The sequence below is a fragment of the Manis javanica genome, chromosome 2 (genome assembly GCF_040802235.1).
Source record: "Manis javanica isolate MJ-LG chromosome 2, MJ_LKY, whole genome shotgun sequence".
Taxonomy (NCBI): domain Eukaryota; kingdom Metazoa; phylum Chordata; class Mammalia; order Pholidota; family Manidae; genus Manis; species Manis javanica.
Window position 1 is genome coordinate 98,232,941 of NC_133157.1, and position 19,773 is coordinate 98,252,713.

Below are 19,773 nucleotides of genomic sequence, written 5' to 3' on the forward strand. Positions count from 1 at the left end.
TCAACTCTACTTCAGTTAAAACAAATATAAAGTTAAAAAAATCTTTTTCACCTCTTTTAAAACCAGAATCCAGCTGCAAAAGGAAAAATTATTAAAGTCATTTCTATTTTCTTTTTTATATAGTTTTACAAAAAATGTCACAGAAAATTAATTTTCCTTCTAAACCTAGATCTAATTGATGTACCAGAATTTCTTTGAAAGTAACAAAAAGAAAAGTTGGAAAATTCTATTTTGATACCTGCAAAACACTGGCAGAGACTTTCTTGTTTTACAACATTAAGTACAAGTATACCCTAAAGCAAGGAGGAAAACTAAAACTCTGTCCAAATCCTTATATATGTTCCCTTTTCTAACTGAAAAGGCCAGTGCTTAGCACAAGCTATAAACAGGAATGTCCACTTACCCACTAGCCCAGCATAGGGTAGAAGATGAATGCCCTAACTGAATGGCTAACAATTTGGGTACATATCATTATACCTTATTATTATAAAATAGATATACATATATACACACACATATACATATATACATATAAATACATATGTATGCATGTTATATGTACATTAATTTATCCATTGTTTTAACTTTAAACTCTCTAAATAGAACTTTCAAAAGGACAGAAATAACATTTATCACCTACCTTAGATTTGACTTAATATATTTTTTTCTGCCACATTTGCTCATTATTAAGACATTTGTAATCAATGCTTTGCTCTTTCCCCGTTTTCTTCTTTATTTATCCTGCAGTAGAATTATAATGTTGAATTGGGAGATCATGTTATTTAAAAAGAAATTAAAACATCTCAAACTACACCAGAAGAATACTTGGTATACTTTAATTTCTATAAAACTGAAAAAACAGAATAGAAAACTGAAAATAACTCGGTACTTTTTTTCAATCTTATTTCTATTTAATTTTATTATCTTCCTAGGAGAACCTTAAAAACTTAAATCATGCTATGTATCAGATTATTTTTTAATAAAGAGCAGTGGTGTCTAAAACCATTTAGAACACACTCAATATAGATCATAGGTAACAGCTCTATTTTAAAATGATGACAATTATTAATAAGCTGAATGAATTTATCATTTTATTAAATTTCACTCCACTGCAACTAATCTGTCAACCACTCTTCATTTACCTTAAATTCAAAACTGGGTTTTGTCAAAGAATTTTAACTATAAGCAAAATATCAACAGTTCCTTTAAAATCTCCTCTGACAGCCTTCAGTCAATTAAAAAAGCTGTTTTGGACCAACAATTAAACTCCATTTCTTTTACTAATATCTTTAAAAATATAAAAAATATATATTAAAAATATACATGAAGTAAAACAGGTAAAGAAAAAGACAAAAGAACTGGGAGCTCTTAAAGTTGGAAAAGGACAAACATGCACATCCCTAAGTGCCTTCTCAGTATCTAGAACAGTGGTGCTTAGACACAGACATGCTGTTTCCAGGGCTTCCTCCTGAGTGGTCCCCATTAAAACAGGGTCACACCATCCCAGACAATTTCAAAACCAAGTCGGCAGGCAGGTTTTGCTGCTCCTCACTAAGGGCTCTAGCATAGTGGTTACTGCTGCCACCTGTCTCCCACCTCCCACCACCAGGGAATGGTAGAACATTTGAACCAGGTTCTGCACAACATGAACAAAAAGCAAGGGTGGTACCATTCTTTTGGACTAAACCCCACACTGCGATCTGTTATGCTGGCCTTTTACATAGGGGCATCTTATCTTCCATGAAAATTGTTTAATAACCAAGGGGGTACAAACCATTATTAAACACTGATTGACAACCATTTCAGGCCCAGAGGCGACCAGCATTGAAGAAAGTACCAGCTGCCTGCCACCACAGCCACAAGATGTCAGATAGAAAATGACTGGTCTCATACCAGATTAATGACCATCACATACCTTGATTCTGAACTCAGGCTTAGCAGAGAATTATTTCATTCCTACTCTCTAAGAAGTTATCACTGATTAATTGCCTGCTTGCCAAATCTAAAAGGTTGCTTTTTAGTCCCTATCTTCTTTAACATCCCTACAGTACTTCCTACTCCCCAAGATATTAATCTTGAAGACCAAAATACTCAAAACTAACCTCCCTCATTCTGCATCTCTCCTCTTGCTGTACTCTTATCTCAGTGACTGATATCCCCACTTGACTAAGCCACCCCCATCTGAGTCTTCTCTCCCTTCCTTCCCCACTCACCTTGTCCCCAGTTCCCAAGAAGGCAATGTGGACTAGTGGTAGTAGTGTAGTATGTGTGCTATAAAAAGCACTGGCATTAGAGGTGAACCTAAGTTCAATCACTTATTAGCTATGTGATCTCAGACAATTAATTTCACCAAGCATCCTTTCCGGTGAAATGGAGATGACGCCAATCTTGTGAGGAGGAAACACAGTAATAAACACAAAATGTCTAACTGTGCTTGGAATAAAAGCAAAGGCCACTAGCTTAATCAGCCTCAGTAATTTTATCTCCTCTCTCTTGACTGCTCCTTCTCTCCATTCTCACTGCCACTGCTTTAATTCTGAAACTGATCATTTCTTGAGCTGATTACAGCAAAAACAGCCTTATCAGGTATTCAGTCTCTTCCTATACCTGCTTTACCTCACCCAAACCTCATTTTAATCCCTTGTAATCCAGTCCACTACACCACCATACTCTATTCAAAATGCAAATCCAAACATGCTATTTGCTAATTCAGAATCCTCCAATGAGTTCCCCTTGCCGTAAGAATAAACATTCAAAGTTCTGAGCATTATAATTTCAGGTGCTTGACAGAGGCTATAAAAAGTTTGTGTAAAAGCATTCAGGTTTTAACATACATCATTCCTTTCTATTACATCAGCTTCTCAGGTTCAAAATTACCTTTCATGGATTTGTAAAACAGATCCCATTTTTGTTTACTACAGTCTATAGTATGTATAGACTATGCATACTTTTTTTTTTTTTTGAGAGGGCATCTCTCATATTTATTGATCAAATGGTTGTTAACAACAATAAAATTCTGTATAGGGGAGTCAATGCTCAATGCACAATCATTAATCCACCCCAAGCCTAATTCTCATCAGTCTCCAATCTTCTGAAGCATAACGAACAAGTTCTTACATGGTGAACAAATTTTTACATAGTGAATAAGTTCTTACATGGTGAACAGTACAAGGGCAGTCATCACAGAAACTTTCGGTTTTGATCACGCATTATGAACTATAAACAATCAGGTCAAATATGAATATTCGTTTGATTTTTATACTTGATTTATATGTGGATCCCACATTTCTCCCTTTATTATTATTATTATTTTTATTTTTAATAAAATGCTGAAGTGGTAGGTAGATGCAGGATAAAGGTAGAAAACATAGTTTAGTGCTGTAAGAGAGCAAATGTAGATGATCAGGTGTGTGCCTGTAGACTATGTGTTAATCCAAGCTGGACAAGGGCATTAAAACATCCACAGATGCAGAAGATTTCTCTCACAACAGGGGGGGTGAGGTTCTAAGCCTCACCACTGTTGATCCCCAATTTCTCACTTGATGGCCCCCCTGCGACTGTGTCTGTCTTAGGTTGTTCCTCTCTTGAGGAATCTTACCTGTCTCTGGCTAACCAGTCATCTTCCGGGGCCATACAGGGAGATGTAAAGTTGGTAAGTGAGAGAGAAGCAATATTGTTTGAAAAGGTAAGCTTTTTACTTCTTTGCAGATTTATGCCCTGTGGCTTCTATGCCCACCATTTGTCTTGAGGTATCTTTACCACTTGGAGGAATTATGATACTCAGTAAATTCGATATGAGGCATGAATTCTATTTAAGGGTTGTAATTAGAAAGGAAGAAGAAAAGCTATAGAGGTAGCAGACAGAAGAAAACATGGGAGGATTGATTATTTCTTTGACATATCTTCTTGTAGAGTAACTTAAGCATGTATAGGTTTTAAACTACTAATTAAATTGTGCACACACATTAACATAATAGGAATACAGTTACATAAACAAAGCAGATCTATAATTACCAGCCATCTCCAGTTAAGCCAAGAAAACCAGTTAGGCACCCAAGGCATTTGTGAAAATTTGTCTATGATATGATGGATATTGTCCAACTGTACTTGAACAGTCTGAGAGAAATCAGACAAATTGAAACAACCCATTCCTGGGAACTGTTCACATCCCATATGTTCTTTTAACAGTAGACAGTCTGTAGTTGTAAGATTTTGGAGCCCTACAACTTGCACTTCTAATTCTTGGTTGAGTTCCAACAGTATAGATCCAGTCAAATTTGTTGTTTTACTGAAAGCACAGGCCAGCTTAGATATCTCCTTCTTCATTCCAATGGCAAGTATGACTATCTTCTTAATCCGCAGAATATTTCTTCCACTTGTAGCTACAATAGTTTAGCTTAGTGGTGAATGCATTTTGTTTTATAATGCTTTGTGTATTCTAGTGTTTCTTCTGGGGCCATACAGGGAAATGTAAAGTTGGTAAGTGAGAGAGAAGTAATATTGTTTGACAAGGTTAGCTTTTTACTTCTTTGCAGATTTATGCCCTGTGGCTTCTATGCCCAGCATTTGTCTTGAGGTATCTTTACCACTTGGAAGAATTATGATACTTGGTAATTTTCAATATGAGGCACGAATTCTACTAAAGGGTTGTAATTAGGAAGGAAGAAGAAAAGCTATAGAAGTAGCAGATGGAAGAAAACATGGGAAGATTGATTATTTCTTTGACATATCTTCTTGTAGAGTAACATAAGCATGGATAGGTTTTAAACTACTAATTAAATTGTGCACATACATTAACATAATAGGAATACAGCTACATAACAAAAGCAGACCTACAATTACCAGCCATATTCAGTGAAACCAAGAAAACCAGTTAGGTACCCTAGGCATTTGTGAAAACTTATCAATGATATGATAGATATTGTTTAACTGAATTTGAATAGTTTGAGAAAAATCAGACAAATTAAAACAACACATTCCTGGGAACTGTTCACATCCCATATGTTCTTTTAACAGTAGATAGTCTGTAGTTGCACGATTTTGGAGCACTGCAACTTGCACATCTCCTAATTCTTGGTTGACTTCTGACAGTATAGATCCAGTCAAATTTGTTGTTCTACTGTATGCACAGGCCAGCTTAGATATCTCCTTCTTCATTCCAATGGCAAGTGCAGGAACTGGTGGGATGGATGCAGCTACAACTGCAGCATTGCCTGGATCTTTGTTGAGGTTTTTTGATGATCATCTTCTGGTAAGACTCTTCCAGAGAGTGCTGACGTTGGAAGTTCTTCTTCATATCATATCTTAGTTCATTTTCTGGGTTGCCAAATTAGGCTTTGATCCTCTGTATAAACACAAACAGACCCTTTGCCCACACTTTGATATGCCCTTTATACCATTGTGTAGAACTCATTGGAGGTTACCACACAGGAACTGCTTTTTTTTTTTTAAGAGAAAGGAATATTATCAGAAAAGTGTACCTCCATAGCTGATCATCTGACACCCTTTAAGTGATCAACATTAAGGATATTTAAAGCATGCATTAATCGTTGATTTACAGTTAGTTTTATCCTATCAAGGAGTAATCCCCCTTTTCTTTCTTTCTTTTTTTTTATCTTTAATCTACACTTACATGAAGAATATTATGTTTACTAGGCTCTCCCCTATACCAGGTCCCCCCTATAAACCACTTTACAGTCACTGTCCATCAGCATAGCAAAATGTTGTAGAATCACTACTTGTCTTCTCTGTGTTGTACAGCCCTCCCCTTTCTCCCTCCCCACCTATGCATGCTAATCTTAATACCCCCTTTCTTCTCTGCCCCCCCATCCCTCCCTACCCACCCATCTTCCCCAGTCCCTTTCCCTTTGGTACCTGTTAGTCCATTCTTGGGTTCTGTAATTCCGCTGCTGTTTTGTTCCTTCAGTTTTTCCATTGTTCTTATACTCCACAGATGAGTGAAATCATTTGGTATTTCTCTTTCTCCACTTGGCTTATTTCACTGAGCATAATACCCTCCAGCTCCATCCATGTTGCTGCAAATGGTAGGATTTGCCCTCTTCTTATGGCTGAGTAGTATTCCATTGTGTATATGTACCACATCTTCTTTATCCATTCATCTACCGATGGACATTTAGGTTGCTTCCAATTCTTGGCTATTGTAAATAGTGCTGCGATAAACATAGGAGTGCATCTGTCTTTCTCAAACTTGATTGCTGCGTTCTTAGGGTAAATTCCTAGGAGTGGAATTCCTGGGTCAAATGGTAGGTCTGTTTTGAGCACTTTGATGAACCTCCATTCTGCTTTCCACAATGGTTGAACTAATTTACATTCCCACCAGCAGTGTAGGAGGGTTCCCCTTTCTCCACAGCCTCGCCAACATTTGTTGTTGTTTGTCTTTTGGATGGCAGCCATCCTTACTGGTGTGAGGTGATATCTCATTGTAGTTTTAATTTGCATTTCTCTGATGATTAGCGATGTGGAGCATCTTTTCATGTGTCTGTTGGCCATCTGAATTTCTTTTTTGGAGAACTGTCTGTTCTGTTTCTCTGCCCATTTTTTAATTGGATTATTTGATTTTTGTTTGTTGAGGCATGTGAGCTCTTTATATATTTTGGATGTCAAGCCTTTATCGGATCTGTCATTTACAAATATATTCTCCCATACTGTAGGGTTCCTTTTTGTTCTATTGATGGTGTCTTTTGCTGTACAGAAGCTTTTCAGCTTAATATAGTCCCACTTGTTCATTTTTGCTGTTGTTTTCCTTGCCCAGGGAGATATGTTCAAGACGTCACTCATGTTTACGTCTAAAAGGTTTTTGGCTATGTTTTTTTCTAAGAGTTTTATGGTTTCATGACTTACATTCAGGTCTTTGATCCATTTTGATTTTACTTTTGTGTATGGGGTTAGACAATGGTCCAGTTTCATTCTCCTACATGTAGCTGTCCAGTTTTGCCAGCACCATCTGTTGAAGAGACTGTCATTTCGGCATTGTATGTCCATGGCTCCCTTTATCAAATATTAATTGACCATATATGTTTGGGTTAATGTCTGGAGTCTCTAATCCGTTCCACTTGTCTGTGGCTCTGTTCTTGTGCCAGTACCAAATTGTCTTGATTACTATGGCTTTGTAGTAGAGCTTGAAGTTGGGGAGTAAGGTCCCCCCTACTTTATTCTTCTTTCTCAGGATTGCTTTGGCTATTTGGGGTCTTTGGTGTTTCCATATGAATTTTTGAATTATTTGTTCCAGTTCATTGAAGAATGTTTCTGGTAATTTGATAGGGATTGCATGAAATCTGTATATTGCTTTGGGCAGGATGGCCATTTTGATGATATTAATTCTTCCTAGCCATTAGCATGGGATGAGTTTCCATTTGTTAGTGTCCCCTTTAATTTCTCTTAAGAGTGACTTGTAGTTTTCAGGGTATAGGTCTTTCACTTCTTTGGTTAGGTTTATTACTAGGTATTTTATTCTTTTTGATGCAATTGTGAATGGAATTGTTTTCCTGATTTCTCTTTCTATTGGTTCATTGTTAGTGTATAGGAAAGCTACAGATTTCTGTGTGTTAATTTTGTATCCTGCAATTTTGCTGTATTCCGATATCAGTTCTAGGAGTTTTAGAGTGGAGTCTTTAGGGTTTTTTATGTACAATATCATATCATCTGCAAATAGTGACAGTTTGACTTCTTCTTTACCAATATGGATTCCTTGTATTTCTTTGTTTTATCTGATTGCCGTGGCTAGGACCTCTAGTACCACGTTGAATAACAGTGGGGAGAGTGGGCATCCCTGTGTAGTTCCCGATCTCAGAGGAAAAGCTTTCAGCTTCTCACTGTTCAGTATAATGTTGGCTGTGGGTTTATCATATATGGCCTTTACTATGTTGAGGTACTTGCCCTCTATTCCCATTTTGCTGAGAGTTTTTATCATGAATGGATGTTGAATTTTGTCAAATGATTTTTCAGCATCTATGGAGATGATCATGTGGTTTTGTCTTTCTTTTTGTTGATGTGGTTGATGATGTTGATGGATTTTCAAATCTTGTACCATCCTTGCATCCCTGGGATGAATCCTACTTGGTCATGGTGTATGATCCTTTTGATATGCTGTTGAATTCTGTTTGCTAATATTTTATTGAGTATTTTTGCATCTACATTCATCAGGGATATTGGTCTGTAATTTTTTTTTTTGGTGGGGTCTTTGCCTGGTTTTGGTATTAGGGTGATGTTGGCTTCATAGAATGAGTTTGGGAGTATTCCCTCCTCTCCTATTTTTTGGAAAACTTTAAGGAGAATGGGTGTTATGTCTTCTCTGTGTGTCTGATAAAATTCCGAGGTAAATCTGTCTGGCCCCAGGGTTTTGTTCTTGGGTAGTTTTTTGATTACCGTTTCAATTTCTTTGTTTGTAATTGGTTTGTTTAACTTTTGTGTTTCTTCCTTGGTCAGTCTTGGGAGGTTGCATTTTTCTAGGAAGTTATCCATTTCTTGTAGGTTTTCCAGCTTGTTGGCATATAGGTTTTCAGAGTAGTCTTTAATAATTCTTTGTATTTCTGTGGAGTCTGTCGTGATTTTTCAATTCTCATTTCTGATTCTGTTGATGTGTGTTGATTCTGTTTTTCTCTTAATAAGTTTGGCTAGAGGCTTATCTATTTTGTTTATTTTCTCAAAGAAGCAGCTCTTGATTTCGTTGATTTTTGCTATTGTTTTATTCTTCTCAATTTTGTTAATTTCTTCTCTGATCTTTATTATGTCCCTCCTTCTGCTGACTTTAGGCCTCATTTGTTCTTCTTTTTCCAGTTTCAATAATTGTGATGTTAGAGTATTCATTTGGGATTGTTCTTCCTTCAAGTGTGCCTGGATCGCTATATACTTTCCTCTTAAGTCTGCTTTCGCTGCGTCCCACAGAAGTTGGGGCTTTGTGTTGTTGTCATTTGTTTCTATATATTCCTTGATCTCTATTTTAATTTGTTCATTGATCCATTGATTATTTAGGAGCATGTTGTTAAGCCTCCATGTGTTTGTGAGCCTTTTTGTTTTCTTTGTAGAATTTATTTCTAGTTTTATACCTTTGTGGTCTGAAAAATTGGTTGGTAGAATTTCAATATTTTGGAATTTACTGAGGCTCTTTTTGTGAGCTAGTATGTGGTCTATTCTGGAGAATGTTCCATGTGCGCTTGAGAAGAATGTAAATCCTGTTGCTTTTGGATGTAGAGTTCTATAGATGTCTATTAGGTCCATCTCTTCTAGTATGTTGTTCAGTGCCTCTGTGTCCTTACTTATTTTCTGCCCGGTGGATCTATCCTTTGGGGTGAGTGGTGTGTTGATGTCTCCTAAAATGAATGCATTGCAGTCTATTTCCCTCTTTAGTTCTGTTAGTATTTGTTTCACATATGCTGGTGCTCCTGTGTTGGGTGCATATATATTTAGAATGGTTATATCCTCTTGTTGGACTGAGCCCTTTATCATTATGTAGTGTCCTTCTTTATCTCTTGTTACTTTCTTTGTTTTGAAGTCTATTTTGTCTGATACTAGTACTGCAACCCCTGCTTTCCTCTCTCTGTTGTTTGCCTGAAATATGTTTTTCCATCCCTTGACTTTTAGTCTGTACACGTCTTTGGGTTTGAGGTGAGTTTCTTGTAAGCAGCATATAGATGGGTCTTGCTTTTTTATCCATTCTATTACTCTGTGTCTTTTGATTGGTGCATTAAGTCCATTTACATTTAGGGTGACTATTGAGAGATATGTACTTAGTGCCATTACAGGCTTTAAATTCGTGGTTACCAAAGGTTCAAGGTTAGCCTCTTTAGTATTTTACTGCCTAACTTAGCTCGCTTATTGAGCTGTTATATACACTGTCTGGAGATTCTTTTCTTCTCTCCCTTCTTATTCCTCCTACTCCATTCTTCATATGTTGTGTGTTTTGTTCTGTGCTCTTTTTAGGAGTGCTCACATCTAGAGCAGTCCCTGTAAGATGCCCTGTAGAGGTGGTTTGTGGGAAGCAAATTCCCTCAGCTTTTGCTTCTCTGGGAATTGTTTAATCCTGCCATCATATTTAAATGATAGTCATGCTGGATACAGTATCCTTGGTTCAAGGCCCTTCTGTTTCAGTGTATTAAATATATCATGCCATTCTCTTCTGGCCTATAGGGTTTCTGACGAGAAGACTATGCATACTTTTGAAAAACTCGACTGTTTTAAATACCACTGATCTTATCTCAAATATCCTTTTTTTTTGCCAGGGTAGAGGCTTTTATTTAAAGGAAAGTGAGAGGACAGAGCTCCTGGGTCACACCAGGAGGGGACAAGAGAGCCCCCAGTGGTACAATGTTTAGGGGATTTATAGTCAGTTGAGGATTTTCAGGAACTGATAAAGGGCTTAGGGTGTGGACTTGTACCACCTGCCCTGCCCCCAAGGTGGGCTGGGTTGTTGTTTGTTTGCTAGGGCTGTTTACAATGAAGTCACGGGTTATGCTGAGATACCCTTCTTAATTTGCAGAACACTGAAACATTCCAGGCCAAGCTGCTCCTGGCCTTTTGAGCTTTCACTGATCTCACTGAAGATGTCTATATTCCTAGTCTGATATCTTTACTCTAGATAATTAGTATGACCTTGACTTTGCATAATGTTTAACAAAGAGTTTTGATAGGGATTTCTTTGCATATTGTTATATTGCTCTGACTCAATATCCTGCCTTGCTTTTTCCGGAGGCCCTCACTTTACTCTGAATACACCCATGGTCCCTGTCTCATTCTCCCCTCTACAGATTGCGACCCTAGCTGCTGCTAGGGAAAGGGGGTAATGACAGCTCTGGCTGCTTCATGCTGAGAGGGGGCGCAGTAAGGGGTGCAGTTAGGTCTCCATCACTGGTCAGTTGAGAGGGCCTCGGAAGATGGGCACTTCTATTCTGGGTTCCATTTCTATTATTTTGCAGATTTATGGCTTCTTGCGGTGGTGAGAATTAGGTTCCATGAAGTTCATGAAGTTAGGAGAGAGTCAGGAACGTCCCCTGCTTCACTCTGAGGCCAAGGCAGCCTCCAAAGCTATCCTGATGAGTCCCCAGAGATGATGCCAGTGTTGTTGTTTGCAGAGTCAAAGAATGAACTTAGCAAACACCCAAGGTAGGAGAGCCAGGGTAGAGGCTTTTGTTGAGAGAAAGTGAAAGGACAGAGCTCCTGGCTCACACCAGGACGGGACAAGAGAGCCCTCAAATCTCCTTTTAATGTCCTAGAACATGCTCTTACTGGGTAGATAAGGGTTGACTCTGGCATCACCCACTTTTTCCCACATATACAAACACCTGAATGGCTAAGAGCTCAAATGTCCTAATAGGTTCTCATGATGGGCTTAATACAAAATGTAAGCATTCTATTATATTTAGCCTAAAACATACCCCTTGAAGTCATCATCATGTTTCATGATACAGTTTGAGGTTATAATTTTTAAGCTGATCTCCTTATGCCCACAATCACAAAGGATACTGATGTAATGTCCCATATACTACAAACTTTCTACAAAAATAAAGTCCAACTACCAAGAAAGCTTTTTCCTTTAGAGTAGAAAGGTATATTTTAGATTGGTTTACTATAAGCAAATACTAGCTTATACTAACAAGAAAATAATGAGCTAAAAATTCTTTTGCCTAGATGTGGACCTCTGTGCTATATTTGGAGGAAAGTCATTTACCACACTGATAAAAAATTTTATCACATATTGTTTGATTACAAAAATAACACTTGGCAGTCACCTTACTCTTCACCAGTGTGTTTGCTCTATTCATCTCTGGACATAAGAGCTTCAATTAATTTCATTGCTATCAAATATCCTTTAATGTATAGCTTTTTATACAGATATTTTAAATATGCTGATTTTGAGCAGATAATATTAGATTTGTACTTATAAAACTTGAATGTTTACACTGCTGTGGTTAATCACATTAATATCTTCATTTAACGTTCTAAAAAATAAGGTATACAAAAGAATCAAACTCCTTGAGCAACTTTACTATAATATAAAAGCTTATCTAACCAACTTCCACTTTACCAGCCACCTCTCTACATTAACCAACATTCTCCATTCCTTCTGTAAAACTGCATTCAGCTAATGCCCATGGCATTATTCTCCAGTGCACCCAAGTGCTTCTGGTCCTACCAGCCTAGGTGTATGCTTATCAAGAGTCAGTCATATTGATCACAAACTTGATTATTGCAGCTATATTTACTGTGTAATTTTGGAATTCTCTTAAAATAGCACGTTAGCTAAAAGTATTAAAAAGGTAAAATGATTTAAAAAGAGACTGTTCCTATGAGAACCAAGTTAACTTTGGAAAGACAATAAAGGTATATTGGTTTTAAAAAAATCCTGCTTGGACTAGACAGTTGGAGATAACTATAAAATATTGGGCAAACAGTATAAAAATGTAGAGTTCTTTATAAAGACAATTGGAAAACCATCCAAGTTTCTCACTCCACTTTCAAAAACCCAAAAATAGAAATTACAAATTGTGCAGAGATGGTTTTTTGCAAGAAAGGCAAAAGCATTCTGTAATATACATAACTGTTAAATCACTATGTTGTATACCTGAAACCAGCAACACTGTACAATGATACTTCAATAAAAAATTAGTATTAAAAAGGCAAAAAAATTGCAATTAACATAATCAAAATAAAGATATGTGAAATAAAAGGCACCTCTTATAGAAACAGGAAGAGAAAGAAAACACAAATTAGTACAATCTGTTTCTTTGGTTCTGAGATGAAGCAAGGTTTTTACTTCTTTGGGAAAATAGGAGAACCTCGTGGGTTAAGTATGATTTAAGGAGCAACAGCAAATCAGGTTTGAATAAGGGAAGAAGAATGAGAGGCTGATATTGTAAAGCTGGTCCTTTTCAATCAAGTCCATTAAAAACTTGGGAGAAGGCAAGGAGAGTTAGAAAAGTAATTCCAAAGAGCCATATACCTGAAGTTGACAGGAATGAGCATATGGGTATTATGCATTTTAGGCAAAGGAGATGAGTAAAGGAAAAACAAGGTGACATAATAGTAACAGGAAATTATAATATTTTAAAAGTCTTTGTTAAGCAAAGCTAGAATAACTTTCAAATAACAATCTTACACTTTTGTGTAAAAATAGAAGTCGCCAGGAGCAGTACTTGTAAATAATTTCTTGAAACACTTGGCAAATAATGTCTTGAATATTTTGAAGATGAATCATACAGAAAATCTGGCAGCTTTCTGATACAGATTCAAGGCCACTCCAACTTAATTGCTCTAGATACCTATTACTCAAGAAATTTTAATTCTTTACCAAATTCACCAAACAATGAACTATTCAAGTTTCTCTTTTTCAGTTCATTCCCCAACTGGTGCCTGCTTTTGGCTATTTCACAATCAGGGAACAGAAGAATTGCTTGCCAAGGAGGAAGTGAAAAATGAAATTCAAATAATCATGGCCTATCTCCACCTCTCCAAGCACCACTGTGTCACCACCACCACTTCAAGAAAGGAAACAAAATTTAAAGTCTTTTGGGGGAGTTATTTGCTTGCCTAGAGTCATTGTAGGATTCTTCTTTTCAATAGCATGCTTCATTACTGCACTTTAAGTACATTTCAAAATCTTAAGTACAATGGCACTGCCTACAAACTAATAAATCTGGAAAAGAGTAAACACTTGAATTAGCTAAAGTTAGGAGAAGGGAATTTCAACATTATTATACTTGCCTAGAGTGGTCCTATTTTGTGTATATGAACAAAACTGGTATCTTTCTAAGTACAGCAACATGCCTAACCAAATAAGTTAAATTTAACTCCTCCATCAACTGTAAGAGGAACAAAAGTATACCAAGCATCCATTTACAGTAACATAGGTCTTTATGAATGCCAGTTGCCCCAAATCCAGAGCTGGAAGTTTTCATCATAATCAATGCTAAAACAAAGATTCCAGTTTAAAACACTTCTGAGAGAAAAAAAAATGTTTGTGCTATTAATTTAAAAAACTGAGGTTGTTTGAGATTATGAACAAAACTGATGTAGGATGGTCTAATTTTAAGTCTGCTGTATTTAAAAAAAAGAGAAGTTTCACTAATAACTTTGAAGAAACTATTCTGTGAAATTCTCAAAGCAAAATATTAGAATCACATGAGCCCCATTGTTAAAACTTCATAGAATTTTATTTTGCCATTTAACTGGTCTGGTGGTATCACTGCTCAAAAATATGCATGAAGATGCTTCCCATTTGGGGAATACTAGGAGACTTTAAAAGAACCTGACAAATGAGTTGCTAGTAAGGTTTTCTTGGAGGCAAGATCCTTCCATACCAGACAGAGTTACTTAAACAATCTTTAAACAGAATTTCCATATAACCTCCTAACCTATGCTTGTCCTCAAAACTCTTTTACATATCTCTTGCCAGAAATTTCTAAAAGCACTCTAGGAAGGCCAGTCAAGAGATGTGCAAAGCAGGTATTTTATTTCTTGAACTTTGCTATAACTGAAGTATATCAATAAGACTCAAGGAGTCTTCATGAATAATACCAAGATAAATTCGACTAACGTTATACATAGGTTCTCCTCTTCATTCTCCCTTATTTTCTCCTGGATCTCCTTAAAGCACCAGAAAAAACTCACAAGTGAAAGTACTCTTAAGAACAGTGCACTATTTGTGCAGTTCTCATGGTAAAATGTATTTTAAATTTGAATTCTTTAAAAGGAAATTAACATAAACTAGGTTAACCATTGTGGAAAGCAGTATGGAGGTTCCTCAAAATGCTCAAAATAGAAATACGATTTGACCCAGGAATTCCACTCCTAGGAATTTACCCTAAAAATGTAGGATCCCAATTTCAAAAAGACATATGCACCCCTATGTTTATCACAGCACTATTTACAACAGCCAAGAAATGGAAGCAACCTAAGGGTCCATCAGTGGATAAAGAAGATGTGGTACACATACACAATGGAATATTATGCAGCATAAGAAGAAAACAAATCCTACCATTTGCAACAACATGGAGCTTGAGGGTATTATGCTCAGGGAAATAAGCCAGGTGGAGAAAGACAAGTACCAAATGATTTCCCTCATCTGTGGAGTATAAGAACAAAGCAAAAACTGAGGCAACAAAACAGCAGCAGACTCACAGAACCCAAGAATGGACTAACAGTCACCAAAGGTAAAGGAACTGGGGAGAGTGGGTGGGAAGGGAGGGAGAAGGGGAATAACGAGAATTACGTTTAGCACACACATAACATTGGCGGGGGTACACAGGGAAGGCAGTATAGCACAGAGAGGACAAGTAGTGACTCTACAGCACCTCACTACGCTGATGGACAGTGACTGTAATGGAGTATGTGCTGGGGACTTGATAATGGGGGGAACCTAGTAACCACAATGTTGCCCATGTGATTTTATATTAACGAAACCAAAATAAAAAAAATGATTTGTCTCTGCCACTCTAGTGTAAGGTGAAAAAAAAACTTTATGTCTGCTTTCTGGGCTTTTCTTCTACCTTGAAATTACTTTCAAGGAAGGTACTTAAAATAGCTGGATTCTCACTTCAGTGCTTAATGGGTAACTTCATTCAGCAAGAGCACTGGTTTATGAGAGACAGGCACCAATATGGAGACAGAAGTGGACCTGAACAAGGCCAGACAAGCAGTGGAAAGAATAAAAATGTGGTTCAGAAAAAAAAAAGAAAAGGAAATTAACAAAATATTTTAAATGTTTATTTCTATGTATAACTAATAAGAAACACTTTCCCTGAAATCCATATTTTCATAATCTATGAATCTCTATGGAATATATTAAAATTGCATTCAATGTATAACTCATCTCAAAGTTAACTTTTATATATGGAATCCAGCAGTTTAATAAAGTAGAAATACCAGAGCTCAAAGACATTTCAGGCTTATTTCCTTAACAACCAATGTTGAGTACACGTCAAAGTATCAATGGTTCAGCTGTTAAATGTTTGTATTGTTCAGTTTCAATTTTACAAGCCTATCTAAATGGAACAGGACATTTGAGCACCTTCCAATAGACTACCCACTTCAATAATAAACAGAGCTTATTTTTCTGGCCCAATATTAACTCGTGGAGAGTATCAAGTTGGGGAAAACAGTCAAGGTCAGAAATACGTGAGTATCAATCAGGATTCCTTATGTATGTTAATAATCTGAAGCTCTTCATCACTCTTCATTAAAAGGTTACAGTTTTAAACAAGATTTCCTATTTTAATCATGCATGGACTCTTCTCAGTTGGAAACTAGTCTATGGAGTCTGAAGTTTGTTAAATTCATTAGCAGAAGCAAATTTTGTTAACCTTCTGCGACAATACAAAAACAAAGAGACTAAAGAGTTCCTCTGTGTGTATACATTCAATAAAAATGTATTCATATACTCTTACAAAATAAATACACAAAATATCAATGTAATTGCAACTTCACACTCACCAAAAATAATTTCAGATTGACCAGCAAGTCCCTGAGAAAGCATGTACTTACAAAACGATTTACAGGTTCAACAAAAGTGTTGGTGTAATTACCAACACTTAAGATGACAACCCTTTAAGTGTTTACTCTTCCAGAATCAAACCCATTTAAGTATCTTTTTAGAGTTGTATTTGGATCAGTAAGTAGTTCTTTAAGCATCAGTTTTAAATACTTAGAATTTATTGGCCAAAACACATTGTTTACAATTTGTCTTCCTTTGGGGGTGAAAAAGAGTTAAAGTTCAAAGATTTCAAAACTACGACTTATGAAGGGCAAGCGGCTTGTTATCCAAAACGAGGAACAAGGCTTAGAGAAAAATGTGGTACACTAAGGAAAAAAAAAAAGAACATACTAGTGCAATCGAATACAATATTCATTTCGGACCTCTATCATTACGCATCTCCGTTTATATTGAGAAGGTGATTGCTCTCCCATCAGCGCGGTAAATTAAGCAGAAAAGGAGGAAATGTTACGAAAGTCACGTAGGGAGCCGCACTGTTAAAAGGGGCTCTTTTGGTTTTAGTCAAACTTTCAGGCTGGTCCTGCAGGTTAACATTTCTGAAAATGTGATCCAAAGCTGACAGCTGCTTCAATGAGCCCTGGACAGGAAACTTCTAAGAGGCTTCAAACTGAGGGGCGCGCTGGACAGGCTGAATAGGGTGCTGTTCCCCCCAGTCAGCACGTTCTGGGAGCCCTGCTACGTGGTCCTACAGGCCAAGTCAAATGCGAAGAACACGACGGGTGCGATTTCTAAGAGCTGCCGCGGACGAGTTACTAGTTAGCAGCCCTCGCCCTTCACCAGCCCTACCGAGCCCGGGCACTAAATGACTCAACACGACGTCCCCGTCTCACGCTTCCGAGAAGAAATGGGTGAACGTTAACTTCTACCGAAACTGAGCACATCACAGAGACAAAGGCGCCACCAGGTCGCGGGCTGTAGTGAATAAAACCAACGTCCTTACTCCTTGCTTCCCTTTTCAAAGAGTGAGAACCACACTCATTGGCAACACGGCTTTTCTGGAAAGACTTTTCCAACTTGTACCAAGTTCTGAAGGATCACCGGGCGCCTAGAAGCGGGCCGGCCCGCCCCAGGCTCCGGCAACCGGCAACCGCTGGCTGAGGGGGGCCGGCTGGCCAAGGGCGGGAGGCGCCGCGGGAAAGCCGCCTGCCGCGGGCCCCGGAGCCCCCCGCCCCCGGCCCGCCGCTGGGGCTCCGCTCCGCCTCCTGCCTCCGCCCCCTGCGCCGTGTCGCCGGCTCCGAAGTGTCTGGGGCCGGAGCCGGCGCGCCACTTACCCGCCGCGAAGGGATTTACGTAGCGGACCTCGTCACTGCTTACGGACGTGAGGAGGTGGAGACGGGAGCCCGACTGCCGCTCAGGAGCGGCGCCACCGCCCAGCAACCCAGCGCCGGCGCCGGCTGCGGCCCCACGTCGCCCCACGTCAGCTCTGATGCGGCAGCCGCGGTCTACCCACCAAGCCGGGACCTAAAGTAGCGCCGGCGACAATCTAACCGCGGCCTCGCGCGCCGCCCTCCCCTACTCCACTCCTCTCCGACCTCCTGGGGCACGCCCAGCGGGAAAATCCAACTCGAACCCCGCCCCCTACCGGCAGCCGATGGGAGTGCGGCGCGGACAACCCGACAATTAAATGGAACTGTAGGGGAGATAAGGGGCAGGGGTGGGGCCTAGGGGGGAGGGGCTCAAAAGGGCGGGGCAGGAGGAGGAGCTTGGCAGGGCGGAGGTTGGGAAGATCGAGTCTGGGGCGGGGCCTCACAGGGGGCGGGCCTAACCGGAGGCCCGAGCGAAGGGGCGGAGCCGGGAGGAAGAACTATGCTGGCGTGGTGGGTAGGACCAGTCCGGGGCGGGGCCTGTGGGGGGTTGGGCTAAGGGAGGGACATGCAGAGGAACTCGGCCGGAAGTCCCGGATAGGGGCGGGGCCTAACGGGGAGGGCCAGGCCAATGGGCGGAGCAAGGAGGAGGAACCAGGCTGCGGCTGGGAGGAAGACAAAGTCTAGGGCGGGGCCTAGGGGGCGGGTGGGAAGCCGGAAGCTCCCCGGACGCGCGTGCGCGCGAAAGCCGATGAGTGGCAAACTAAGTCAACAGCGTTGGCTGAGTCTGTTGTGTCCTGAGGTCTCCTACTTCCCTCGCTGCGGGATAGAGCGTCCCTGGCTCCAGCCCCAAACGAGGTTCGCGAGCGTGGTGCGTCGCTGCTGATCCGAAGCACCCTGCAGACCCCGGGCTACCGAGAAGGTCCCGGAGCGTCCCCTCTCCCACGCCCCTGCAGCCTCTGCCTCTGGCCCGGCCCCAGCTGGAACCGAGCCCTCCTGGAAGGCCCACTGGCCGCCCTGTCCCCGGCCTGCTCCCGCCACCTTGTTTGTGCGTCAGCGTCGCGGAGAGACAGCGATAGTCCCGATTTAGAGATGGCGAGAGAAGCTTTTTGCCTCTAAGGGAAGAGAGTGTCGTTTTCATCCAGCTGGAAATGCGGGGACTTCCAGAAGAGGAACGTTTCCGGCCTAGAAAGCAGTTAGGCTGTTGGAAACTAGGAACCACTGTGCATATTCAGAACCTGTAAATTGTCCTAAGGCGGATTATAGCCGAAGAATAAGCGTCTTTACGTTCAGGAAAAACGAAACTCAGTAATCTAGCCCCCAGCCTTACGGTACTCAGGAATGTGTCACGCTGGAAACCTGTCAAGGACGCTACTTGAAAAGTTGCGGAGAGAAGAAAAAAACAAACAAACGTACTGTAGGAAGAGAAGGGAAGCTTTGTGAAATAATAGAATCCCAAAAGAGTGGGAGAAAATCCTGAACTCTAACGTGCTAGATTTTGGCCAACCCGACTACCATCTGTAATGCTTGTTAGCAGAAATAACAGGAAAAAAACCCCAGGGTAAGTTCACCTCCCCCTTCGACAGAGGTGAAATTCTGAAGTTCCTTCTCCTAGTGTAATAGGTGATGCCTGGTCTCCACCACCTTTTATAAATTAGTTTCTTAATGAGGAACATAAGTAAAATAATAAATTTAAAAACCATGTCCTGTGTGTGTGTATTTGGTTAGACAAGGCTGACACAGTGTATTTATCCCTGAGTAGTCAATGCAATTCATTTTAGCTCAGGGAAAAAGGGGTCCTTAGAAGGAAAGAGAAGAAAAAAGCACCAGATTAACAACCCTAAAAATCATGCCATTAATTGTGGTCAAGGTTGAGCATGTGCTGGATGAGTAAAAAAAAATTTTTTTAAGGTATCGTTGATAAACAATCATATGCTCAGGTTTCACATGAACAACATTGTGGTT

At 39.6% G+C, this 19,773-nt stretch overlaps 1 protein-coding gene across 15 annotated transcripts in view; it reads right to left on the bottom strand.

The window, feature by feature from the left end:
* The window catches only part of CREM (cAMP responsive element modulator), a 72,149-nt gene extending 53,992 nt beyond the window's left edge, over nucleotides 1-18,157 (bottom strand). For 9 of the 15 annotated variants that reach the window (XM_017653460.3, XM_017653456.3, XM_017653458.3 and 6 more), the window contains exons 1-2: nucleotides 17,776-18,157; nucleotides 641-741 (exon numbers count right to left, since the gene is read on the bottom strand). In XM_017653460.3, coding sequence (XP_017508949.1) covers nucleotides 641-684 — 44 coding nt within the window. In that variant the 5' untranslated portion in view covers nucleotides 685-741; nucleotides 17,776-18,157. Of the gene's footprint in view, nucleotides 1-640; nucleotides 742-17,775 lie in introns of those variants that run through there. The other 6 variants (XM_037010336.2, XM_017653464.3, XM_017653462.3 and 3 more) reach the window with 2 other exon arrangements.
* Nucleotides 18,158-19,773: the final 1,616 nt, after the last annotated feature.